Source organism: Trichoderma breve, chromosome 2, assembly GCF_028502605.1.
Source record: "Trichoderma breve strain T069 chromosome 2, whole genome shotgun sequence".
In the NCBI taxonomy this organism is placed as follows: domain Eukaryota; kingdom Fungi; phylum Ascomycota; class Sordariomycetes; order Hypocreales; family Hypocreaceae; genus Trichoderma; species Trichoderma breve.
In genome coordinates, this window is record NC_079233.1 from 1,588,744 (window position 1) to 1,613,866 (window position 25,123).

Genomic DNA, 25,123 nt, shown 5'->3' on the forward strand with positions numbered 1-25,123 from the left:
GTGAGTTTGGAATACAGGGTCAAGCAGTGGGAGTAGAGTAGGAGTTTGCGGCCTTTTTTTGGTGTCTTCCTCTTTCTTTTCGAACCAGCCCTTTTTCCGCCGTTGCCTGTGTGCGCCGAGCAAATATTAGCCATGGTAATCGAATGAGTCCCTATGATTTGTTTTTTGTTTTAGGGGAGAATTCCCGCCCTTTGTCGTTCCTGTTCGTGATATTCTTAGATTCCTTGTTTGTCTCTTTCCCATATTTTTTTTCCCTTCTCTTTTCTTTTTTCAGATTAATTCAAGATCCCCTCGTATCTTTGTTCTTTGCTTCAATTTGGTCCGTTGGCTGCGAGCTTGCCCTCCGTCTTCTCAACATAGGCTACCAGGTCCGCAATAGTGCAGACCTTGAGGCCCCATTTCCGGGCAAAGTCGATGCAGGCCTCGCCGCGAAGCATACCGGGCTCATTGCGAACAGCCTGGCCAGGAACCTCCTCTCCATCATCGACAATCTCGCAGATGACGCCCGCCTCAGCCTTGCCAGCAAGGCGGCAGAACTCGGTAGCAGCCTCGGTATGGCCATTACGGGCGCGGATTCCGCCAGGCGCAGCGCGCAGCGGCAGGACATGTCCTGGACGACGCAGGCTGGCGGCGGTCGAGGCGGGATCGGCCAGCACGCGGCACACAAGGGCGCGGTCGTGGGCGCTGATGCCGGTGGTGACGGAGGGGTCGGCGGCATCGACGGAGATTGTGTAGGCGGTGCCGCGCGGGTCCTGGGAGTGCTGGACCATGGGCGGTAGGTCGAGGGCATCGGCGCGGGCGTGGGTGATGGGGGCGCAGATGAGGCCGGAGGAGTGGCGGACCATCCAGGCCATTTGCTCTGTGGTGACGGAGTCGGCGGCGATGATGAGGTCGGCCTCGTTTTCGCGGGAGGGATCGTCAAGGACGACGAGGAACTCGCCTCTACCTGCGGGGAAAGGGTTAGTCAATTGCCCAGCCAGAGCGGAAATACGAGAGAAAGAGAGATGTCAAGAAAGGGTGAGAAAAGCTGAAAAGGGCGAAAACATACGGAAGGCCTCGATAGAGTCGGGGATGGAGTCGAATTGACTCTGATCTATGGTGGAGGAAGGCATGTCGCTGGGCTGTTTGTGCTTGCGCTTCGATTTTGGGTATTATTGCACTGCTCTCAATGAAGCAGCTTTGTATTCGATTTGAATTGAATTGATCGCTTATCCGAGAAGAAAGAGAGACGGAAATGTCGAAAAGTAAAAAAAGAGCTGATGGTTGGAATATGACGATGCGCAAGAACTTGGGGAAAGTCACCCGGTGACTTTTGTTCGATGGACTTCCACGGGCCTAGGGTCGCTTTGGGCGGGCCAGAATTCCGAGTACCCTGGAATTTATGGACTGGATCTCGGGCCGGCACTTGCGGCGCCGAGCTGAGAAACTGCGAGAGGTAGTTGGAGGGGAAAATAGCGGCTGGTTTTGGCGTTGGGGGATTTCGAGTGACCCGAGTTTGTTGCGGCAAAGCCGAGACGATGGAGGGGCTGAAAATGCCGAAGCGTGTGTCTCTCAAGGGCGTGGCACGGAGATGGTTCGCGAAGTTGTGGGTGAAAGAGTATCCGAGGCTTGTTTGGTTTTTGGATTGGATCGACGTCGCTTTTTGCTTTTTGCTTCTGTTTCTTGCTTTCGTGCTTGTTTCTCGATTTTGGTTTCGTTTCTTGTTTTCAGCAACAGGGTATCATGGGAAGAGATGAGATGAGAAAGATCAAGGCCAATGCCGTCCACAACAGTAAAGAGAGGTATTGCTAGCGACAACAGAACATCACATGGGAAAACGAAACTCTTTCATCTAGATGGGCGCTCCGGCCAGAATATAAACAAACGCCCAGGTTATTAGTTATTGCTCGGACCAGGCAAAAAAGACCTGCGACCTCGGTGCGCCGGTTCCGCTAACGTTGTGCCGGTCTTATGATGATGGCATCAGGACTAATCCACATGCTTCGACCAGATGCTTGTCAGCTTTTCCCGCTCGTACTGTAAGTGCAGAGTAATGATGTGTAAGCCGAGGCGTGGAGAGCGCTAGGGCGGTTTTGCGGCGTTTTAGCAGCAAAGACGCCTATTGAGGGATTCACATGTTGGAATTTGATTACAAAGAAGCCAAGAGGTTTATGTCGATTGCTGGGGTAGAGTTGTGGCCAGCTGCAGAGAGAAATACAACTAGGTTCTAATTGATTGATATTGGCAATATGATGACGGATCTACCGTCAAAATAGAGAGCCAAACAAGTCCCAATTGTTACTACACCACGATACATCTACTCATAGAAATCTCTCCAGAACAACAAAAAGATCAATGCCTCCAACTCATCTGATCATGTTTCTCTAAATGGCTATCCATTCATATTACCGCAATACCATGTTCCACCACAACATTCGTAGCAACAGCCAGCAATAGCCAACCGCGCGGGTATAATGCCCGATTTTTCTCGCTGCGGCCAGCCCCCACAAAGTCCCGCGGCACGCCGGGGGGCTGCCCCTCCAAGTCTGGAAGATTTGCAGAATTGGGGGAGATTCGGAGTTGGACCTCCAGCTCTTTGTTTGTCAGCCGGACCCTTTGTGCATGCCCAGGGCATTCCCGCCCGTTGCAGCGTTGACATCACACATCTCCGTATCCTCCGAGCCTCCGAGCTCCTTGCGTGTTTCTTCCTCATCCCTTGTCCTTTGGTGCCCTCGTCCGCTTCCGCTCGCTCACCTCAGATGGCCGCGCCGACCCGAGCTGTGGCCGGTGTGGCAAGCGGCCTGTCCCGGCTGGTGTCTCGTTCTCGTCCACGGCTGCCAATTGCCTCTATCTCTGTTTCTACTCCAGCGAAGACGGCGGCTGCATCATCGCGATGGCACTCGGGCTTCTCGTCGGTCAACCCCAATGAGGTCTCACACTTCAATGCCCTCGCCGCTGAGTGGTGGGAGCCTCACGGATCGTCGCGCCTGCTACACCTCATGAATCCCCTGCGCCACGACTTCATCCGCTCCTGTCGCGAGTCCTCCGACGACCTCAATTCCATCACGTACCTCGACATTGGCTGCGGCGGTGGCATCTTTGCTGAGAGCGCCGCCCGCCTAGCCACCACCAAGCACGTCACCGCCATCGATCCCACGCCGTCCGTCCTCAACGTCGCAAAAGCACATGCCCGCAAGGACCCTTCGCTGGCGGGGAAGCTATCCTACCTACAATCTTCGGTCGAGCAGCTTGAGGTCCCTGCCGAGGGCCAGGGCTACGATATCGTGACTCTCTTCGAAGTCATTGAGCACATTGACGACCCGGGGGCGTTTCTAGAGCGCGTGCGCCCGCTCGTGAAACCTGGCGGGTGGCTCATCATGAGCACCATTGCGCGGACGTGGGTCAGCTGGTTGACGACGAACTTGATTGCCGAGGACATCCTGCGCATTGTGCCGCCGGGGACGCACGACTGGAACAAATACATCAATGAGGGTGAACTGAGGGGGTATCTTGCCGGCAAGGGCTGGGACAGCGCAAAAGTAATGGGCGTTGTCTATGTCCCTGGGTTTGGATGGAGGGAGGTCAAGGGCAGCGAAAAGGTGGGCAACTATTTCTTTGCTGTGCGCAAGGCATAGAGAGGGGGGGAACAAAAATTGGTGAGAGTTATCACGGGCGGAGCATCACAGGCTACCTGCTTGTAAAAATAACACATGTGTATCAATATGGCTTTGGGAGATTTGATACCCCTTTGATATCTTACGAAATTCACGATGGGACACGGACGGCGCAAAAGCCACTGTACGATAGTTGATAGAAAGGGGAATAACCTCATTGCGTTAGAGAGAGGTCTGAAAAATAGTAAGAAGCTTTCTCAGCCATGTAGCTTCAAATTTTTTTATTTCTTGCTGGGTATCACTTTGTATAATATCTCATTCCTACCAACTGGAGCCATCTGATGGTCACCACTAGGTCTTTCATCTCGCCTCTCTCTTCAGGCCTCTTGTACCGCCTCCTCTTGCTTGTTTCTCTGTCTCGAAAACAAGAGATTCATTTGCATCGTCTTCGTCTTCGTCTTCGTCATCTATATCGCGACGGTTTTGCTCTGCTTGCTTCCAACGTTGGATTCTTCGCTTCATCGCCTCGTCCAAGTAAAACTCATGGTCAAACCGGGCTCGAGAGAACATCTTCCTTCAATGTTAGCGCAGTTTCAAAGAGAGAGGGTAATGGATAATGAAAGCTCACCTGAGAACAGCCCGTCTGGGGGCATTGGTGCTCTCCCCGGGGCGTCAGGTAGTCCAAAATGGCAGCCTTTTCAAAAGTATGCGGGCACTTGCGACTTCTGTATGGCTCCGTCATTGGAAGGAGGGTCAAGGGGCAGTTTATGCTAATCGTTTCCCGCTGGACAGCTATGTCGTCGTCGTCATCGTCTCGGGTGCCATTCTGCCCATCACGGCTGGGGGTTGTCATATCCGGTTCGCCATTGGACAGGAACCATCGTGAGGCATCTGGCAAGGGAGGGCCATCTTCACCTGCAGCAGCTTCGTGCCACAGCTTCTTGAAGCCGGCATAGTCATTGTTGAGAGCGTACCGCTGCTGGACGTCAAGGTTCGTGTATTCGGCCCTCTTCTTGGCGCGGAGCTCACGAAACGTATCGAGGATGCTAGTCACTGGCCCCTCTTCGTCTTCATCTTGCCTCTCAGCAGCGTCTTCCTCATCACTGGTAGCTCCGTTGGCCTGTCGTCGTCGGCTTTGGGCAGCAGCTGCGCCTCTTGTCTGAGCTATTGTGTTTGTTGTGGCGGTCGTGCTGAGCTCCTCCAGGACAATAGCTCCGTCCTCCAGCTCGGCTCTTCGATCAATGGTATCTCTGAGGGCACGCTCGGATTCTCGTGTCAGTCTCTCCACCTCTTTTTCGAATTCGGGAATCTCCTCTTCCAGTCGCTCCTCTTCGGCCGTCTTGGCTGTGCCCTTCTCCTCTCGACGCTCACGGACTGCAGCCAGTCGATCCTGGCCTCTGCGTAGGCGCTCGTTCAGATCGCTTACGCTAAGGCCAAGATTACGGATGGAGTCCTTCAGCTGGCTCTCATAAGGTGCAGCGCCGCGGTTGTTCGAAAGCTCGATCAATTCTTGCCGGGCGGTATCGGATAGAGGGAAAGACAGAGGCTCGTAATCGGGGAGAGCTGTAACTGTGGTGGTAGAGGTGCTGGTCGATGAGGCAGCAGCACGGCCACCGCGATTGAAAAGACGACGCGACATGGTACGGGAGATGAAAAGTTGACAGTATCTTAGATGTCGGCTATCATAAGAGCATCTTCGTGAGGATTGATTGGCAGATTTGTGCTTGTAGATCTATCCAATGGTGGGGGTTTGAAGACGCGATTCACAGACGCGATTCGCAGCGAATGCACTTAATTACCTTACCTAAGCTGCCTAGCACTCAAACAGGTGCTCCTGCTTCGGCAACTTTGACGAAGATCATTTCTTGCTAGAATGTTCATATCAAGATGCTAGGAGTTTATGCGCCCGATTTCTATCATTATTCATGACAATGAAAATTCCAATTTTTCGTCAAGAGGCAAACATGAAAGCGTGGAGATGTTACGTCCAAAAGCTGAACTGTCTAAGTACTACAAGTACGCAGAGCAGCCAGGGGTCAGCAGCTTCCCCATGATAAAACGCCGCCGGCCACACACTCTCTATCCTATACTTAGGTAGTCGCCTTTGACTTACCACTTCGTGAACACTCTTCTTGACTGACCCAATCTCTACTAAGCAGTCATTAGCTCTGCGGATTCGCAAACGATGCCTAGCTGGGACACGGCGCCTCCCGATCCCCTTGTAGATTACTTGGGGCATCGGCGTCAAGTACGGTACCTATGATGCTGCATGGAGTATTGCTAGGACCGATGGGCTTTGACAAGGCATGCAGTAGCAGGTCACCGTAATGAATGTGCAGCTGAGCACAAGATGCTGCGGGCCTGGGGACGCCGGACTACTGTGGCAATCCAGCCTCACCAGACACCGGCCATGTGCATTTGTCTGTCCGCCACGGCGCCAACTCGACACTCTCCTGCCAGTCAGACCCCTGCAAGCCGAACACAAGACACTTGAGAACGGAGCAGCAATCTGCACTTGCGGTATCTTGAGCCTGTCTGTCTTGGCCAGGTACTTGGATCCCGGTGCTACAACTGCAATTTCAAACCCGCTCATTGAGGCCTGATGCAGCCACCGCTGCAAGGAGCCTGCGGAATTCAATGAATCCTTCAGCCTCACATGTCACTCCATGCGGAATGCCTCTCACCGAGCGTCCATCCTCGCCGTTAGTGTGCAGCTTGGCTTCAGGGTTGCTGCATCTTTGGTCTCAGCTCGTGGTCTCCCTTGCCAGATGTTGGAGGCGATCAGCAAATGATTTGATATTCAATTCCTACCAGGTACAAGGCAGCTACGAGTATTGTACTATTGCTAGATACTGAGGGTCACAAGCTAATACCACATGTACGGTGAACGGCGTTCTTGATCCATGGCAGCTGGACGAATCTCAACTGCGGACCAACATACGATTACTGAAGCAAATCGCAAGCATTGAACGCCGCATTCCTGCGCCCGCATTGAAAACAGACGCATACTGAGAGCCTAGAACTGGAGACTTGCAGACGAAAGCTACATAAAGCGTCATGACAACAGGGAACTTACCGCCCTAAAGCGATCCCCGCCCATTGGCAAACATCGTGTGGCATTGACCAGCATCAGAGGCTGGGATTTCGGATCGTCTTTCATCAAAGGGCAGCCATTCGCCCGATCGCCATATTGACCCAAGCTACCGCCATCGGACCAATCAACTAGCTTCTCCCGGCCGTCTGCAGCCATCGGGAGCTCCACGAAGTTTGATGGCTTGCGCTTGGACGCTAACAAATTCAAGCGCGCGATCCCCAGTGCAGATGATAGTGCGCTAACATGGACTGGTCAAGCCGCTCTCGATGGTGGCCAAAGCCTCCCGCATCTACGATCTGAGATCGGTACTCTGTATCGATGATTTCCAGTTTTGTAGAGGCTGCCCCTGCACATGTCTGCAGGCTCCCCAGCGCCCACCGGCTGTTAGCCTTTTGCCAACTCAGTTGCGCCATGACTGCGTCAGGATCAAACTTGGCCCCCCCTGGTCTGTCAAAGTTGAAAGCCCTACCCAGTTAGCAGCAAGGAGCAAACTGGAGCGAGTGGTATCAAGCTTCGGATGGAGCCTCCCAATTATCCCGGGTGGCCGTCTTGTCTTGTGCTCTTTTCCCATTCCGCAAAATATCTTACCTCCTATCCACTTGGTTTACTCGTATATCTTATCCCTTAACTTAAAATGGTCCTTCAATGGCACTGCTATTTAGTAGCTCCTCCCCCGACTCTGTACAGTCCAGCATCTCTTTCATCCTCAGTAGCTTTCTCGATATCCAAGCCTTAGCCGTATTTCAGAAGTTGGCACAATCCTTGCGATTCTTCCTACGCCACTTAGCGGGCGTCAACGTCAACAACAAATGCAAGGGGCACCAATCATGGTGTCTTCAGGGTCTTCCGGATTGCCATTACAGCTGAATCCATGGGAAGACCAGGCCCTCAACGTACGTTCTCGCCTCTTTACCGGGGGGTTAGCCGTGTGACCAGCACCGATATTAACTCTTTATGCAACCAGTACGAGTTTCCAACCCAGTCTGCTACTCATGCAGGAAACGACAGCACTCCTGTTCCGGCTTGGATACAGCTTCAAGACCCAATCATATATCCCGGAATCTATTCCGCTAGCGGCATTGATGTGATGGGTGTACTGGTAAGAAGCACTTCTCGTATACTGCTCCTTCGTACCGGGGCCAAGCGTTGGGAAGTCTCTTCTAACTGGCTCATGACTAGTTGCGAGTAATGTCTCGACCAAATCCTTGCATTGATATCGGGCCTCTCGACTGCTCTGTGTCGCTCACATTATGCGATCTCAGCCAACCCAATGCGCCCATCGTCTACGCCTCCCCTGGCTTCTACGAACTGACTGGCTATTCTCCCCAAGAGACTATGGGTAGAAACTGTCGGTTTCTGCAATACCCCCCTCATGTGCAGCCGCCGGCCAGATCCAGTCCTTCAGACATTCATGAGCCCGTTACAATGATGCGGCATGCCATCCGGACCAATCAAGAAGTTCGGGTCCAGGTTCTCAACTATAAGAAAAACGGCACAGCCTTTACCAATGTCGTCACTATATTACCCTTGTGGGCTGATAATACTGGGCATCATTATGCCGTGGGGTTCCAGGCTGAATTATAGAGACTTGGCACTCGCGCTAAGACGACTCTCTCAGTTCCAGCAACAGGTTCCCATTACGCTTTCGTGTATTAGGAGCGATCTGGTTCTACGACGTCACTTTTTTCTCCTTTTTTTCCTTTCTTTTGGGAATCCTTTTGTTTAAGTGTTTAATCAAAGCCAGCATATAGCGATGCTCTGGAGCGCTTGAGCTTCGATCACGAACAATACAGTACAGACAGAAACATATCTATCAATTGGTGTTGGGAGATATACGAGAAGTACCATTTGGTTGATTTCACATGGCTTCACGCCGACGAGATAGACTTTTGGCTTTTATGGTGGTTTCACGACGGGTTCGGGGCGTAAACGACTATGATATAGTTTGCTTATTTGATTTATTTTGAGAGAATCTGCTATTTTCTTCACGGGAGTTTTAGCTGGGCAGTATGATCTTTGGGGGTGGCAAAAGAGACAAGGCTTATGAATAGTACACGTAGGGATTATCAGGAAATATTGGTCATGATACACGAAGACATTCAGAAGTATATTTAGTATCAGACACTCATATAGTTATATAAATAATAGTACGGCCAAAAGCACCAAAAACACACAGCATTCACTCTTATCTATGAAAACTCTCATCACCTCCGTGTGCATCATGTCAAACATCCACAGGCATCTACCTCCTCAAGCGACTAGACCGGCGGCGGCCTGAGTCTTCCTCCACCACTTCCTTTTTAACAGAAGTCTCCGATTTGTTCGCCGCCGTCGCTCCCTTGCCCCGTCTCTTCTTAGCAGGTGGGCCAGCATCATCAGCTTCTTCAGGCTCTTCCTTGACTACCGCCGCCTGTTTTCGTGATCTCTTAGGGTTCTTTTCTTCGGCCACTTCATCATCTTCTTCTTCCTTCGGCTCGCTCTTCGCTGCTTTGCCCTTTGCGGGCTTGCTCTTCCCTGATTCGCTCTTCACGGGCTCTGTCTTTGCGCTGGCAACAACAGCGCCGGTCTTCTTCTGCACGCCTGGTGCGTAGCAGCTAGTCCGCCCGCCGACAGTGATGAAGGCGAGCTTTTCTCCGTTGGGGAGCTTTGTCGCTGCATCTTTGTCGCCCTTGCCCCAGCGGTAGTTGAAGAGCCAGTGATCAGGGAATTCATCCGAGTCGCCCAGTTTGTCCACGGCTGTTTGGCAGACATAACGGATGGACTCGTGCAGCTTTGCGATTTCCTTGTCATCAAAGGTATCAGAATATTGCTCCGGGTGAAGTTTGGCTTGGTAGAGAGTCTCGTCGGCGACCCAGTTTCCGATGCCACTGATCATGGCTTGGTCTAGCAGTAGGGCCTTGATGGGGACGTGCCGGGACTTCATCTTGCCGCGCAGATATTCCTCTGTGAAGATGTCCTTGTCGACAACGGGATCAGGCCCATTCTCTACAAGGGGAGAATGTTTCCGAATGGATTCGCCAGGGCAGTTGACAAGACGCACGCGTCCGAATCTCCGGGCATCGGTGAATGCGACTTCGACGGGCTCTTTATCATCTGTGCTGAGGTGGAACTTCCAAAACTTGGGGGGCCATTGAGCAATGTCGCTCTCCTTCATTTTCTTGTAGTAGTTTGTATAAGCCGTCTTCTCGCCGTTTATGTGTACCCAGCCTGTATGCTAGACATGAGTGGTGTGAACTGAGGAGAATTGCCTGTATGAGTAGCTTACCCGTCATGCCAAAATGCATTACCAGATGCGGTGGCTTGTCTAACGTTATCCTTTCTCAAGCGTTAACAAAAGTTCATAAAGCAGTTATTATGACAGTTTTATTTCATCATACCAAAAATATTTTCCTTGAGAGCCCGCGGAGACAACCTGGTGCCGTTAGACATGGCACGAAATCTCAAGCTTGTGACAAGTTGGTCATACCGTTCTACCTTTCAGAGCCTCTTCGACCTCTTTTCCACTGGTTCCGACCTTGCCAAATACGCTGCTATCATCTATGGCCGCAGCATTGGCGATGGTCTTCCCCACCAGCCTCTTGCGGAGGTAGTGTACAATACGGGCAACTACAAGGATGTTAATTATACAGTACTTTGGGCTTCTAGAGGGAAAGATACATTCCTTCAGCTATCTCAGGCATGTTGATGAATGTCGCTTGCTAAGATCAAAATGAGATGTGAGAAAAGACGCTTAAAAATCGTTTTTCACTCTGCTTCATACAATTGGAGCAACACCTTGTGAAATCACGTCGTCAGCTACGCCTTGATCACTCTCTGAACGCGAGGCAACGCGAAATCACGTGCGTGCTTACAGAAGCAAAAATCTTAGTCGGCCCACAACCCCACCTGTAAAAGCTATGAAAACATTTTGCCGAAGCTTTTTTTCTTTTTTTCTTTCCACCATTCGCCATGTGCAGAATTTTGCCATGGCAAAAGCTCAATGTAAGTTTGTGTGCTGCTTTTGCTTGTTTGCCCTCAGTCCTCCTACCTGATGATACCCTAAATCCGCAAACTAGAGTCTTTGACCACTGGAGTGAAAACACCGTTTAGCACGTCAGTCTGAATTATTATCGGACAGCTGCAATTTTTCTTGTCGCATTCAGCCAATTGAGCGCTCTTGCTAACTGTCTGGATAGAAAATGAATACCAAGTGGTATCGAGCTTGAATATCTCGCCGGCAATCTTGCGCCATCGATATGTAATAATTGGTAGGTTGCAAATTTTCTTTTTTTTTTTTTTTTTTCTGCTCGCGCAATATGATGATCAATTTTACAACTATATACGCTGGAAATTACCGGCTGAGGTCTCCTTTGACGATATTCTTAGGCTATAACTGATTTGCCTCTTCAATGCTCTTTTCTTGTTGACTACAATCATGGTAGCATTGGCTGACTCGGATAAATAGAATCACTTGACAAGGTATGCCGTCTTGATACTGCATCTCCTCCATCATTCCGATGTTAGATGATGAAACGGCACTGGGCTCCGATTTTTATAATGAGCAAGACACGCCATTTTGCGGCAGGCCTAGAAAACCTCGCCCACTGATTCTATCTCATCGATGCTTCATGTTGGATCAACCGATGCTGGATATCAAAGCTAACTCCTTGGTATCAGTGTCTAGTGATGCGCTCTGTATTACTTCTGTCGCACTACACTGCGTTTCACATTCAAGGTAAGCTTTACTAGTTTTCTGCCTCATCCCAGCCTAGCATCATGTGATGATTTTAGATGACGAGTCCTATTCGGGTTTCCGATGAGGACAACAACCTTACCTACCATTCATGCAAACCCTGATTTATGATCCAACATTTCTCCTTGTTCTGCTGAAGCTTGCATGTAGACTTTGGCTAACATCTGAAAGTGATATTGTTAGTTACCCACATATTCCTCTTGCAACCCAGCTTTTTCGTGATGAGCTCGAATAAACAATGACAAGCATATGTCTGAGCTTCACGCGACGAAGACAAAGTGTTCTATTTCTGATCTGAAATCATTCGCATCACGCTGTTGACTTGCAAGAACCTGGGCTGTTGGCTAACCGGCTCGAAAGATGACTTGCCCCAATCCGTGGTATTCTCTTCTTGCATGTGACTCTATTGGTAAGACATCCCCTTTTTTTTCTTATTCTCCTCTCGCATTTACATGATGTACAAATATCACGACGGTCAACTTAGCCATATGCTCTGATGATAACGCCTGTGACAAGGCACTTTTACCCTGACAACACACATTATCTTCATCTTTGTATCGCAGCATGCATTTTCAGCATCGTGCTAACAGATGATATCCAGGTATAGTAATTCTCTCAACATCATTTTGATGAGAATTTTGCATCAAGTGGTGCCGGCCACCACCGAGTCTCTACCAAGTGGTAGCTGTAACTTGTATCTTGAATCCATAAAGCATGGATTGCCGTAAAACTCGTGTTACCATGGGACCATGGTACAGCTGGCCCTGGACCATAATGGTGAGTTCGTCAGTTGCCTTAGGATAGAGAGAATACGACTATTTTCAGCTTATAATTATATCTTGCACTATGCCAGTTATTTCCCACTTGACCTGTGATAATGTTTTGCCTTACATGGCGTTCATAAATATGAATCATATATGCTCAGTAGCCCCTCGTCAGATAGGAGTTTTGTCCCTGGTTACTACCTACCTAGGTAATCTGTCCGAGCGAAGTCACTCCTCCTATCTAGTACCCAGCGCGGCGCGTATCCGAAGCCGTCGATAAGATCGCTGAAATGAGAAGAATGACTGACAGGGTGAAGAGAGACGGCAACGGAGTGTTGTAGGGGCCTCGTTGCTACAAGATATGGGCAACAGATCAAATGAGAGTATCCTACCTGTGCCCAGAAGGGCTCTTCGTCAAAGATGTGGAGGCTGCGGCTATGGTGGTGGGAATATTTGACGGCGGCGTACAGATATATATAGGCACAAAAACAATAGTTGGTTCTCGGCAGCGCTTAAACATCCGCAGCGAGCATTCTGACTGTCCATGATAGGTCGGCAAAGCGCATGTGGCCTTCGATTCATGCATCCATCTCGTCTTCTGTAACATCGATCTAAACCAGCGCCATGGTTTTGAATTCCGGAGGGAGAACCATGGTGGCGTCGACATGTGTTGGTGTATGCCCAACTGATTTGCGTCCCGACGGCAGCACAAAAGAGCCGCAAGAGTAAAATTCCCCCCAAAATCTCTTGGCAGGTCTTACCTAGGCGCGAGAAGGCGCGAGAAGGCAGGGATCGGCTCAATTTCGAACAAGTTTGCCGATTGAGCTGATTGGGGGCTGAGTAAAAGACGTTCGATGTGACCTTGGCTCGGCAGGATCAGAGTCCTCGACAGATGTCAACCGCTAGGTCGAGAAATAGATGAGGAGGAAGACGCTACTCTGGACGCTAAGGTGCATGTTTAGCGCCGGCAGCGCGCCAGGATATTGCACGGGTTGGGCAGAGCTGTTGAGGGTATTCCCGAGTGAGGCTCTTCAGTGTTCTTGATGGGAGGTCAACTTATACAGCAATATCTTGTGCATAATTAACAATATCTTGGCAGCTTATTTCGACTCATCTTGCTGATTTTTGGGTACCAACATGACGAGATGCCTGTCTCTACTCCGTAAAAGCATGATGATGCCCCCCCTGTTCATTGAATCCTAGCTCTGGACAGACTAGGATTCCCGGTGGACACCCCTGCTCTCAACAAAGCCTCTTAAGCGCTGCATCTGGGTGGGAATGAGCTTAGCATCTTCTCTTTGGCGTACAACCTGTACTGTACATACATCAAACTACGGGAACCTTGGGAAAAGGCGTGCGATCCTTCTCGCCAGCCCCCCTGGACTATGTCGTGTCGTCCTATTTCCTCACCTCATAGGCCGATGCCGGTTCCACGACGGCATATGTCTCAGAGCCCAGGCAGACTGCGGCATTGCGCCTCAACGATCATTGGATCGTCGCGTTCGGAATAACACAGGCTGAACGGCTAGTGGCCAGTGAGGGAGGAGCTGAGCGACAGGCATTCGAGGAGAAGGATTCAGCTCCTTGCAGCTTTTGGTGGGTGTGCTGGCTAGACTTTCTGCAGTCTCAGGGGTGGACTTTTTTCGTTTGTAAGAGTTGAAGGAATATCCATTGAAACCAGGCTTATGCTGTTTTGAGGCGGTAATGTGGTATCGCTCAAGGCATTAATATGAGCCACACGTGAATAAGACCCTCGGCAGGCTGTCTTTCATGCTGCTTGGGTCCTACGCTACTGTATATTACATATCTGGGCTGGCGCTTCCATCCGCTGTTGCATTCACCACTTTGATCTGCGACGAGAGCTGCGTGATATGGTGCTTCCTTGACCTGTCGTTGGGAGAACTGGCAATCTTAATAGCTCTGTTGCCGCGATCGATCTCTCCATCAGGCGTCTCGCCATGGCCCTTCTCACAAGCCAGGCCGGCACTCTGCTAGGCCCTCTAATGACAACATGGACTATGCCCGAGACTTGCTCAATTTACATGCCGTCATGTTCGACATGCACCCAAGGATTCAGAGCACAGTCCTGCAATTCGATAAACGATGGCCAAGTGCAGGATAACACGGCGTGTTGGCCGCCAGCCAAGCCGGGGGTTGCGTCTCCATCATGGCCCTTTGTGGGATGGGGATTCTACTCTCCCGGTATTGCGTGTCCGGCAGGATACATGACTGCTTGTACGGCAGTTTACGGGCAGCGGCCTGAATGGGATATCCAATTCACCCTGGTGTCGTCTGAAACTGCCGTGGGATGTTGTCCAACGTAAGTATAACCTAGTTTGAGCCAGACGTCCATTTGTTATACCGCATCTTCTTGCTGGATAATCCAGGAGATTGAGGAATAGCTTGGATCTAGAAGTTTGCTCCGCGCAGCGAATTGGCCAGGTTAACTAACTCAATCATTCAACTAGGGGTTTCGCATGCGCCAACATCAACGGAAACACATGCGTTGCAACGGCTACGTCCACTGCCGTTCCAACAGCCTTTTGCGATGGCACCAAACTCACCGATTCCGGCACCGAGACGTTTCCCCATGTCATTACGATCACCCAGACGGATACAGCCAGTGACACGGTGGATGTAGAGACGACGTCGCTGACAATGATGTTATACGCCCCGATGTTCCAGCTCAATTTCCAAGCAAGCGATTTACCTGCCTCGACAACCACCGCATCCACTACACTATCAACAAGAACGACATCCTCAACAAGCAAGCAAACTTCAACTTCCGCAGCAGATGATAACCTTGGGAAAGGTCATTCAGGGCTCTCCAACGGAGCCAAAGTTGGGCTGGGAGTTGGCCTTGGTCTCGGAGCGGCCTTTTTACTCGCTTTCGCCGCCTTCATATACTATTATCGACGCGCAAGGAGATCTCAGATACCTATCAGCAGCGAACTTCCAAACAACGAGGTAGCAGAAGAAACTCCAAAGGTCAAGAAGTTGCCTGGTCAGGTATACGAAATGGGAGATTATTACGCCCCCGCTGAGCTACCCGGTGATAACCACGAAGGAGAGCATTTACAAACCGCTTCGAGATTCGCATAATTGGGTGGATGAAAAAGAAAGAGGATTAATGTTGTAATGAAATATTTGTCAGCGAAATGCATGGGCAGGGCAACTAGAATTTGTATGATTTGCAGGAAAGCTTGAGTTCCAGGACTCTGTTGATACCTACTGTAAAGCGACACATGGGCAAGGAGCTGGGGCTGGATTTTCCTTTATCGTTTTGAATACCACTTTTTACGACTTTGAATAGCGAACGGAGGCGGATATGATTCTTCTCCTCATCTATTTATATATTCTATTTCTCTTTCGCAAATACTATTCTGTCACGGCCATCTTCCGAAAATAACCGTCTATCCGTGCAAATATCCGGCCGCCTTCGTCTCCGTTCCGCACCGATGCTTCGTCAACAAGTGGCGCAGACTCATCTATTCGCAGGATAGGTAGCATTCAACTTGAATAAACACTCCGTTTGGAGAAGCGGAATTGGGAATCATTTGTCAGTTTACTTGGCAAAAGGACTACGAATCTCTTCGGGTTCCGCGCAAGACGGGATTCGCGGGCGCCGCGGCCGTGGCGCAGCAGCGGGCTGAAATTGTTGGAGTACGAGTACGACAACATGTTTTGCGGACGGATGAATCAAGATAAGATAGATAAACAGTCAATTGATAGAAGCTCAAGCGTGAGGCCATCACAACGCTGCAAAAAACAATGCTATGTGTATTTTGTGGTGTTCTCCGTACATGCACTGTACTTGAATTGCCTGCTAACCTGGAACTTAACTCATGATGGATATAAAATTGCCAACTCTGGAGATCTAAACGAAAACGAGTGGCCAACCAACCAACAGCCACCCAACCAACAAAGATCTAGATTTTCCTCCCCCTTTTACCCCACAAAATAAAGCTGCGAATTACGCGCATTCCATTTATCTCACTACAATTTCTCCGTACGGCTGATGCCCGCTCGTATTAGCGAATTTCGGCGTGTTAGTGAAGAAGTCGTGCCACAAAACTGCTGTAAGATGCTTCTCTCGAAATGAACGAGAAACGTCATCAATGCTACTCCTCCATATCCGGCAATTGATCGAAAAGGAATTCGGGAATCATATCAATATCAAAAAAGGGCCCCCATCTTTGGGCGTCGATATTCGTCACCGCCCCCTTTAATAAATCGCTGCTAGACACAAAACTAGCCGTATTCGTAATTTGACTGGGCCGTAACACTGGCACCAGCCAATCTTTGCTGGCCAGGTGTTGATGGAAACACACAGATAAAAGAGACAAAATCTTCTTCACAAACAGACGGACAAACAACCATCCATTGACTCGTGGGGATTTAAGCTTGTGCTTACTCTCTCTCTTCCTCTCTCTCTTCCTTGTTCTTCCTCTTCGTCAGCAGGTTTCCTCTCATTTTGCTCGTCGAATCCTAAGCCAGCAATGAATAGCACTGTTGAGCAAGTCATGGCAGATCTGCCGCTTCACCCCTTCTCTCCTTTTGCCGTTGAGCTACCAACCTACGTTGCCAACACACATTCGGCGGCTGTCCTGGTGTCAATCTTTGCTGCGGGATGTTCTGTCATCTTTCTTGTCACGTATGGCCTCATTCAGCGGATGAGGCCCTCAATGGGCAGCGGTGAGATGCTGGTTGCCATGTGGTTCGCCCTCTGCGGTTGTATCCATCTCTTTTTCGAAGGTGAGCGAGCATGTCCAGTTCCCTGGCTTTACATACAATACTCTCATCTTGTGTTCCTGATTCAATGGAGTCGAATGTTAACATGTATGCAGGCTATTTCTCCTACAATGCCTTCGACATGGCTGGTAGAACAGACATCTTTGGCCAGCTCTGGAAGGAGTATGCCCTCTCGGATTCTCGTTACATGACCCAAGATGCTTTCACCGTCTGCATGGAGACTGTCACTGCTGTTTTCTGGGGCCCCATGTCCTTTTTCTGCGTCTACTTCATCATCGCCGACCACCCGCTCCGCCACCCCTTTCAGATCATCATCAGCCTGGGCCAGCTGTATGGTGATGTTCTCTACTACGCTATCTGCACCTTCCAGGAGGTCGTTAACGACATTGTCTACTGCCGACCTGAGCGATTCTACTTCTGGGCTTACTACTTCCTCTGCAACTTCTTCTGGATTGTCATTCCCTTGCTGCTCATCCGATCGAGCGTTAATGAGATTGCAAGCGTGTTTGCCAAAGTCAAGGCGGCATCTGTTGGTAAGAAGGCACAGTAAAAAAGGGGAGGATTGTGCGAATTTTGCCTGCAATGATGTTTGAGAGGAAAGATTATTATCATATGGTATAGACAAAAATTGATGCTATTTTTTTCTTCTTTTTATAAGTTTGAAGCCTTCCAATCATGACCATTCCATCTAGGTGTTGCCTGCTCCGTAGAGGATTTTGACACGTGCTTCCTCTACACCTAACCAAAAATAAAGTGACAAGAACGCCATCGCTATGCAAAATGATCCAGGTATATTAACAAGAGATTTTGTTGAGTTAGTCATCATTCCAATTGGCCCTCGATGCCTGACTTGATACCTTCAAGCACAGGACCCCACTGGCTGCTCGTTCTTTGGGTTCGAATCTCGTCAAATCGATCGCTGGCAATTTTGCGGACGAGAAGGGTGTCCTTGGCCTTTTTGAGATTTCTTCCATCACCTGTCGAGAGGTATTCCTCAAACCACGCTTCTTCGGTAGAGTCAAAGGGCAGAAAAGCCAATTCGCCTGCCTGATCTGACTTATTACCGAGCGTTTCTGCAATCAACTGTCGGAAGAGCTGCTCGCGGGCATGCTCAGGATATGTTCGGGAATAAAGAAGCGCCTCAGTGACGTTGGTTTGAGCCATGGCGCCAAAGATGAGCTCAAGGGCCTTGGAATTCTTCAAGACTGGCTGAACAGTGTGGAAATAAGACAGCGCAAGATCATAGTCGCCATCCGGGGCATTCTGAACCAGTGCGATGATAATATCATCTGCAAAATCCGATACCAGCGATGGGTGGGCGACATATTCCAGAGCGGTCTAGCAGACTGTTAGCAAGGCCCTGTTTTGGCGAATCGATTGTTACAAACCGAAAATTCGAGGCCATCCATGTACCACAGCCCCTTCATAAATATCTCGTACTTCTGCGGCATGCTGGAAGCGGAAGCAAAGGTTTCTGATAGAGATGCTTGGCCCTCAACCGTGTCAAAGTCTAGGAGAACATAGTAGATCAAGGACAGCTTGTGGTGCATCGACATGTTGCTTTCGCAAATCTGTTGGTGGAGCTGTTTGACTCCATTGTCGTTTTTCGGAGGATACACCTTGCCTGTGTAATACGGTGTCAGTTCCAAATCGCAATGCCCATATAAGGTCAGCCAAACTGACTCTTGCTGATGCCCAATGCTTTCAGCACACGATCAATAAAGAGCTGTCCACCCAACTCTTTCCGACGCGCCTCGATTTCGTGTATGCGCTTGCGGTCGTAGGGCATTTGAGCTCCCGGTGGGAAAACCTTCTGGTAGTCGGTGTACTCGATCATTGTTGCAAAGGTATTGAGGCAAATCCAAATGTTGGGGATTGGGTTTTGGAGGAAGAGAAAACGAAGGGTAGCATTCAAGGTTATCAAAAATGAAGCTCCCAGTCCAGGGCAGCAGTCACTAGCTTCAGTGCTCTAACTGGAAGGCTGATGCTTGTCGCGACGTCACGTGCAGCTGCTTCTAAGCTTGAGGCGCCGCCAGCCGTAGCGCTGAAGCCACTGAAAGACACCCACAGAACAGTGGCCGTGGTGGGGTTCCAGGTACGTACCCGTTGTTTACAAACCACGTATTTGGACATTTCCAAACAAAAGCGCGGGGTCTAACAAGATCGAGATTCTAGCGGTCAATTGCAAGGCCATCAAAATAGCGACAGGCGAGGGCTGTGGATCGGCACTCCAGGCTCAATCACATCGCCCATCTCTCATTTCATCCTCACGACGATTTTGCTACTTCGAATCGGGGCTTTCGCGACAGCATCTCATCCATCGCATCTGGGCTTGGGAGCGACAGCCCACTAAATATCATGGCTTCTCGACCACGACGCGTCGCCCAGAGGCGCGCTATTGTCGAGTCCGACGACGAGGATGAAATCTCCATGGCATCCAACACCAGTCGCCAAATCAAGGAAGAGTCACCATTTGAAGAAGAAAAGCCGGCCGTCAAGCGAAGTAGGACTAAGCGCGGATCGGTGCCGCCTGCGGCTGCTTCTGCTCAACCACCCGCTGCCGTTCGAGTTCGTGGACGCCTAAAGAAAGCTCCCACTCCGGCTGCGTCTGAGACGGCTGATAGCAACGACATACTTGGAGAAGATGAGATTTCTCAGGCGGACGTCACATCGACTTCGACGAGGATCCGTGGCCGACCTAGGAAGATTCCGGCTGCAGCCTCTGTTGAGTCCAGTCGGCTTGGTTCAGTGGACGTATCTCACCTAGACACCACCCTTTCTACAGGCCGTGTGACGCCGGCAAAGCGGAGGAGCATGGCATCACGAAGCTCCATGTCCAGCAACGCATCAGTCGACGATCCTCCGACCCCAAGACCTAGGAATAAGAAAAGGTCGACGATCGTGCCAGATGATCAACCATCAGGAGGAGAAGAACGGGCTACACCAAAACCGCGAGCTGCCCCGAGATCAAGAGCCAGCACAAAATTCCGAAGCACACCGGCGCCGCAGGAGACGCCAGCCGCGACTCCCTTACCGCCGACATCGCTTGATACACCAGCAACGCAGCTTCGACAGTCCCCTCCGCCAGCAGCGCAGAGGCAAGATTCGCCTTTGGCAGACACTGCACCGCAGTTGCGAGAGTCCACTCCTACCGCACCTCAGAAGCAGGATTCGCCTTTGGCAGACATTACATCAAATATCAATGCGGCCAATCTGCTACCGCCGCCATCAGCTGTCAAGCCCAACAAGCCGTCAGAGTCCCCCACGAAGTCGTCGATGGAACCCATTATGGACAAGCCGTTGGATATCGTCCTCAAGTCGCGAACAATGACGATTCCCGTTGTTGAGGACACAACACCAAAGCCTCGCATTGTCATCACGCATTTGATTCTCAACAATTTCAAGAGTTATGCTGGCCGGCAGGATGTAGGACCATTTCACGCGTCGTTCTCATCGGTCGTTGGGCCTAACGGCTCTGGAAAATCCAACGTCATCGACTCACTCCTTTTCGTGTTTGGTTTCCGAGCTAGCAAGATGCGACAAGGCAAGATTTCGGCTTTGATTCATAACTCTGCGCAGTATCCCAACCTCGAGTTCTGTGAGGTTGCTGTTCACTTCCAAGAGGTTCTAGACCAGCCTGGCGGTGGCCACGTTGTTATCCCAGACTCAGAGCTCATCATCTCCCGCAAGGCCTTCCGCAACAACTCTAGCAAATACTTCATCAACAACAAAGCGTCAGACTTTACAACCGTCACTACACTGCTGCGAGATCGTGGTGTAGACCTTGACCACAAGCGTTTTCTAATCCTCCAGGGAGAAGTTGAGTCGATTGCTCAGATGAAACCTAAAGCTGCAAACGAGCATGAAGACGGATTGCTAGAATATCTTGAAGACATTATCGGAACCTCCAAATATAAAACACCGATAGAAGAGTCCGCCGCTGAGGTTGAAACACTCAACGAGGTTTGCGTAGAAAAAAATTCCCGTGTTCAGCATGTCGAGAAAGAGAAGAACAGTCTGGAAGAGAAGAAAGACAAGGCACTTGCATTTATCCGAGATGAGAATGAGCTCGCTATGAAGCAGTCCGCTTTGTATCAACTCTATATCCACGAATGCAACGACAACATGGCGGTCACGGAGGAGGCGATCAATCAGATGCAGGCCGAGCTTGATGTTGAACTGGAGAAACACGAAGGGAGCCAACAGCTTATCAAGGAACTCGAAGGCAAATACGAAATGGGCAAGAGGGAGTTTGAGATTCAAGAGAAGCAAACTCAGGTCTTGTCAAAAGAATTGGCAAAATTCGAGCAAGAACGTGTCAAGTTTGACGAGAAAAAGAAATTCTTGGAAGACAAGAGAAAGAAGCTCGAGAAAACCATTCGAAACGCCGAAAGGAATGCGGCCGAAGCTGATGAGACAATTGAGCAATGCGGCGCCGATATCGAAACTCGATCACAAGAGATTACGGCGATGGAGACGATGGCAAAGGAAGAGGAAGCCGAACTTACCAACATTCGAGAGAGCATGAAGGGAAAGACAAAAGTCTTTTCGGACCAAATTGCAGTCAAACAAAAGTCTCTCGAGCCGTGGATTGAGAAGATCAATCAGAAGCAATCTTCCATTGCTGTTGCTGAAAGCGAGATGAACATTCTCAAAGAAAAAGCAAATGCTGGTGCCGTTGCCCTGCAGGAGCTCGAGGCCAAGATATCGTCCATCGAAGAAGGCAAGGTCGCCAAGCAGAAAGAGCTCAAGGCCTGCCAGACTGAAAAGGCAAAATTGACAAAGGAGGCCGAGAAGATGAAGTCTGAACTTGATATTCTCGCAGAACAAGAGCCAAAGATAAGGGCTAAGATCTCCAGCGCGCGCCAAAAGGCAGACGAGGCTCGCTCAAGTTTGGCCAATACCCAGACAAGGGGCAACGTCTTATCTGCCCTAATGAGGATGAAAGAATCAGGTCGTATTGATGGATTCCACGGTCGTCTGGGCAATCTCGGTACCATTGACAAGAAATACGATGTTGCCGTTTCCACCGCGTGTCCTTCACTGGATAACTTTGTCACTGAAACAGTCGAGGCCGGCCAGCAGTGCATCGAGCACCTACGCAAGAATAAGCTCGGCCGTGGCAACTTTATCTGTCTAGACAAACTGCGCCAGCGAGACTTATCACCGATTCAAACACCGGAAAATGCACCGCGATTGTTTGATCTCATCACAGCGAAGGCAGACAAATTCCTACCGGCTTTCTATCACGCTATGCAAGATACGCTCGTTGCCAATGATCTCGCGCAGGCAAATCGCATCGCTTATGGTGCCAGGAGATGGCGAGTTGTGACGCTGGATGGTGAATTAATTGACAAGTCCGGTACGATGTCTGGAGGTGGCACAACTGTAAAGAGGGGCCTGATGTCTTCCAAACTTGTTGCCGATACTACAAAGGAGCAAGTCGCCAAGCTCGAAGAGGATCGTGACCAATGGGAAGCCAAGTTTCAAGAGTTCCAAGAGTATCAGCGAGAGTGCGAGAATACACTGAAAGAGATCAACCGCAAGATCCCACAGTTGGACACCAAAATGCAAAAGCTTGGGTTAGAAATGGAGAGCGCCACGCGAAACTTGGCTGATATTGAGCGACGCATCAAGGAAGTCGGCAAGGAGTACCAACCATCTACCGAAGACACCAAGCGTATTTCAACACTGCAAAAGGAAGTAGCCAAGCTTAACGCGGAAGTGGACAAGCTCCGTGGCGAGACATCCAGCCTCGAAGAAGAAATCAAAGCTCTTCAGAACAAGATCATGGAGCTCGGTGGAGAGAGATTGCGAGCTCAACGAGCCAAGGTCGATTCTATCAAGGAAGAGATTGCGTCTCACCACGAGGAAGTGTCCAAGGCTGAAGTTCAGAAAGCCAAGGCTGAGAAGCAAAAGATCAAGCTTGAAAAGGACTACGCAAAAGCAACTAAAGAGCGAGATGCGGCAGTGCATGACCTCCAACAGCTCCAGGACGGCCTTGACAATCAAGGAGAGAAGGCTGAAGAGCTGAAAGCTCGCGTCGAAGAAGCCGAGGAAGGCCTGGCGTCGAAGAAGAAAGATCTGAAAAAGCTCAAGGGGGAGTTAGACGAGAAGATTGCGGAGCTAAACGAGAGCCGTGCAGTGGAGATTGAGATGCGGAACAAGCTTGAGGAGAACCACAAGGTGCTGACTGATAACCAAAAACGACTTCGATACTGGGAGGACAAGCTATCCAAGCTTACACTTCAGGATATCGATGATCTCATCGGCGGCTCGGGTTCCAGAGTCATCAAGACTGAAGAAGCAGAGGCGCCTGAGATGCCTGATGCTCCGGCAAATGGCGATGAGGATGGCGATGTTGAGATGACTGACGATGATGTTGAAATGTCCGATGTTGAAATCGACGACGCCGCCTCTGACAAAACTGAACATGCCCCAAGCGCGCCCGCTCGCCAACCTGGCCAACTCCCAAGGTATACACCGGACGAATTGGCCGGTATGAGCAAGGAGACTCTGAAGGGCGAAATCGCGGCCCTGGAGGAGAAGACGCAGAATGTCAATGTCGACCTTGGCGTATTGGCTGAATACCGTCGTCGTGTAGAAGAGCATGTATCTCGTGCATCTGATTTGCAGACGGCAATTGAGCAGCGCGATGCCGCCAAGAAGAGGTGTGACGATTTGCGTCGCTTGCGACTTGAAGGGTTCATGGAGGGCTTCAGCGCCATTTCCTTACGTCTCAAGGAAATGTACCAAATGATCACCATGGGAGGTAACGCAGAACTCGAGCTGGTCGACAGCTTGGATCCGTTCAGCGAAGGAATCCTCTTCAGTGTGATGCCGCCAAAGAAGAGTTGGAAGAATATCGGCAACCTTTCGGGTGGCGAGAAGACCCTCAGTAGTCTTGCATTGGTGTTTGCTTTGCATCACTACAAACCGACGCCGCTATATGTCATGGACGAGATTGATGCTGCTTTGGACTTCCGAAACGTAAGTATGGCTCTGCAGCCATTTCCAAGCCCCTTTCTCGTACTTGGTGACGATAAGACCCTTCTTGCTAACACACGCTACCAGGTCTCGATCGTGGCGAACTACATCAAGGAGCGCACAAAGAACGCACAGTTCATCGTTATCTCGCTACGAAACAACATGTTTGAGCTTGCAGCGCGACTCGTCGGCGTGTACAAGGTCAACCATATGACAAAGAGCGTAACAATAGAGAACAAAGACTTCATCGACAGGCCTCTGACGCTGCAGCAACAGCAGAGGACACTTGGCGGGAACACAGCCACGGTGACGATAAGGTAGGACTGCTAAGTTGTCCTTTCAAAATTATGAGCCGGGCGACTACATATTGTTTAAGAATGCGATGGCTGATTTATTACAATAGTTCATAATGTGTCCATGACATACAAACATATACGGGAAGAAAGGGTAGGCAGGCATTGAAGGAGTATATGGCGGCTGGCTTTTTGGAACTCTGACGGATGTCGAGTTGAAAATAACGGGATGCATTTTCTCTCTCTTTATGATTATTCATGAACAATATTCAGCTGAGTCCTAGAAATGTGAGATGTGAAAGCCGTGTTCATGTTCCTCTGCTCCCACATCACGAAGCACCCCCTATTTCCCCTTACCACTATTGGCTTCGAAGATATCGTTGTCAAAAGAGAGGGAACCCATGGTGGCAACAACTTAGACTCTGGTCTCTGGAAGCGAAAGCACTCGCCTCTCGCGCTCGCACCAAGCGCACTCGCTTCTCTCGAGTAGCTTCTCCCCAAGCTCCTCCACCAACCCCAGATTGGGCAATGCGAGAAATGTCTTGAACTGCAGCCCTTTTGGAGGTGTGCACATTGTGCCACGTGCCATCGTTCGCACAGCAGCGCCCCTTTAGGGGAGAGAGGGGGAAGTGCCGGATCTCGCGATCGCCATTGCATGAGACAAGATGTTGATGGGTCTTGGCTTCTGGGTGATGTTGCACGGATGAGATCTTGTGTGACGAGGAGGGGAGATGGTGGAGGGGGGAGTTTCGAAGCGTGTGAAGGATTGTGGCTGAAGTCCTTAATTTGGACATGTCTGGATTGTGTCAAGGTGGTGATGGACTCGACGTTCAGCTTGGAAAGTAAGGCCGAGAGGGGACCTGAATAAGGGGCTGGAAGCACATCTAGTTATGCCGAGACATGAGCAA

The 25,123-nt window shown here is 50.2% G+C and overlaps 9 protein-coding genes across 9 annotated transcripts; 5 read left to right on the plus strand and 4 right to left on the minus strand.

Moving 5' to 3' along the window:
- Positions 1-311: 311 nt before the first annotated feature.
- On the minus strand, positions 312-1,112 carry T069G_02721 (3,4-dihydroxy-2-butanone 4-phosphate synthase domain-containing protein; the record flags this gene model as incomplete). The annotated part of the gene is made up of 2 exons (XM_056169931.1): positions 312-946; positions 1,049-1,112. 2 exons carry the CDS (start codon positions 1,110-1,112, stop codon positions 312-314), a joined length of 699 nt encoding a protein of 232 aa, XP_056030823.1.
- A 1,626-nt stretch (positions 1,113-2,738) lies between these two features.
- T069G_02722 (methyltransferase domain-containing protein) lies at positions 2,739-3,614 on the plus strand (the record flags this gene model as incomplete). The annotated part of the gene is made up of 1 exon (XM_056169932.1): positions 2,739-3,614. One exon carries the CDS (start codon positions 2,739-2,741, stop codon positions 3,612-3,614), a length of 876 nt encoding a protein of 291 aa, XP_056030824.1.
- Positions 3,615-3,953: 339 nt separating this feature from the next.
- Positions 3,954-5,232, minus strand: T069G_02723 (zinc-finger of the MIZ type in nse subunit domain-containing protein; the record flags this gene model as incomplete). Its single annotated transcript, XM_056169933.1, has 2 exons — positions 3,954-4,163; positions 4,222-5,232. The coding sequence occupies 2 exons, from the start codon at positions 5,230-5,232 to the stop codon at positions 3,954-3,956; spliced, it is 1,221 nt and encodes a 406-aa protein (XP_056030825.1).
- Positions 5,233-7,514: 2,282 nt separating this feature from the next.
- On the plus strand, positions 7,515-8,271 carry T069G_02724 (PAS domain-containing protein; the record flags this gene model as incomplete). Its single annotated transcript, XM_056169934.1, has 3 exons — positions 7,515-7,580; positions 7,652-7,786; positions 7,867-8,271. 3 exons carry the CDS (start codon positions 7,515-7,517, stop codon positions 8,269-8,271), a joined length of 606 nt encoding a protein of 201 aa, XP_056030826.1.
- Positions 8,272-8,929: 658 nt separating this feature from the next.
- T069G_02725 (formamidopyrimidine-DNA glycosylase h2TH domain-containing protein) lies at positions 8,930-11,103 on the minus strand (the record flags this gene model as incomplete). The annotated part of the gene is made up of 5 exons (XM_056169935.1): positions 8,930-9,894; positions 9,953-10,002; positions 10,065-10,099; positions 10,154-10,293; positions 11,022-11,103. The coding sequence occupies 5 exons, from the start codon at positions 11,101-11,103 to the stop codon at positions 8,930-8,932; spliced, it is 1,272 nt and encodes a 423-aa protein (XP_056030827.1).
- Positions 11,104-14,141: 3,038 nt separating this feature from the next.
- Positions 14,142-15,285, plus strand: T069G_02726 (uncharacterized protein; the record flags this gene model as incomplete). Its single annotated transcript, XM_056169936.1, has 3 exons — positions 14,142-14,503; positions 14,652-14,950; positions 14,996-15,285. The coding sequence occupies 3 exons, from the start codon at positions 14,142-14,144 to the stop codon at positions 15,283-15,285; spliced, it is 951 nt and encodes a 316-aa protein (XP_056030828.1).
- Positions 15,286-16,682: 1,397 nt separating this feature from the next.
- T069G_02727 (emopamil binding protein domain-containing protein) lies at positions 16,683-17,485 on the plus strand (the record flags this gene model as incomplete). Its single annotated transcript, XM_056169937.1, has 2 exons — positions 16,683-16,938; positions 17,031-17,485. 2 exons carry the CDS (start codon positions 16,683-16,685, stop codon positions 17,483-17,485), a joined length of 711 nt encoding a protein of 236 aa, XP_056030829.1.
- Positions 17,486-17,757: 272 nt separating this feature from the next.
- Positions 17,758-18,772, minus strand: T069G_02728 (nuclear pore complex assembly domain-containing protein; the record flags this gene model as incomplete). Its single annotated transcript, XM_056169938.1, has 3 exons — positions 17,758-18,273; positions 18,324-18,559; positions 18,619-18,772. The coding sequence occupies 3 exons, from the start codon at positions 18,770-18,772 to the stop codon at positions 17,758-17,760; spliced, it is 906 nt and encodes a 301-aa protein (XP_056030830.1).
- Positions 18,773-19,293: 521 nt separating this feature from the next.
- On the plus strand, positions 19,294-24,243 carry T069G_02729 (SMC proteins flexible hinge domain-containing protein; the record flags this gene model as incomplete). The annotated part of the gene is made up of 3 exons (XM_056169939.1): positions 19,294-22,323; positions 22,372-23,925; positions 24,010-24,243. 3 exons carry the CDS (start codon positions 19,294-19,296, stop codon positions 24,241-24,243), a joined length of 4,818 nt encoding a protein of 1,605 aa, XP_056030831.1.
- Between the last annotated feature and the right edge of the window lie 880 nt (positions 24,244-25,123).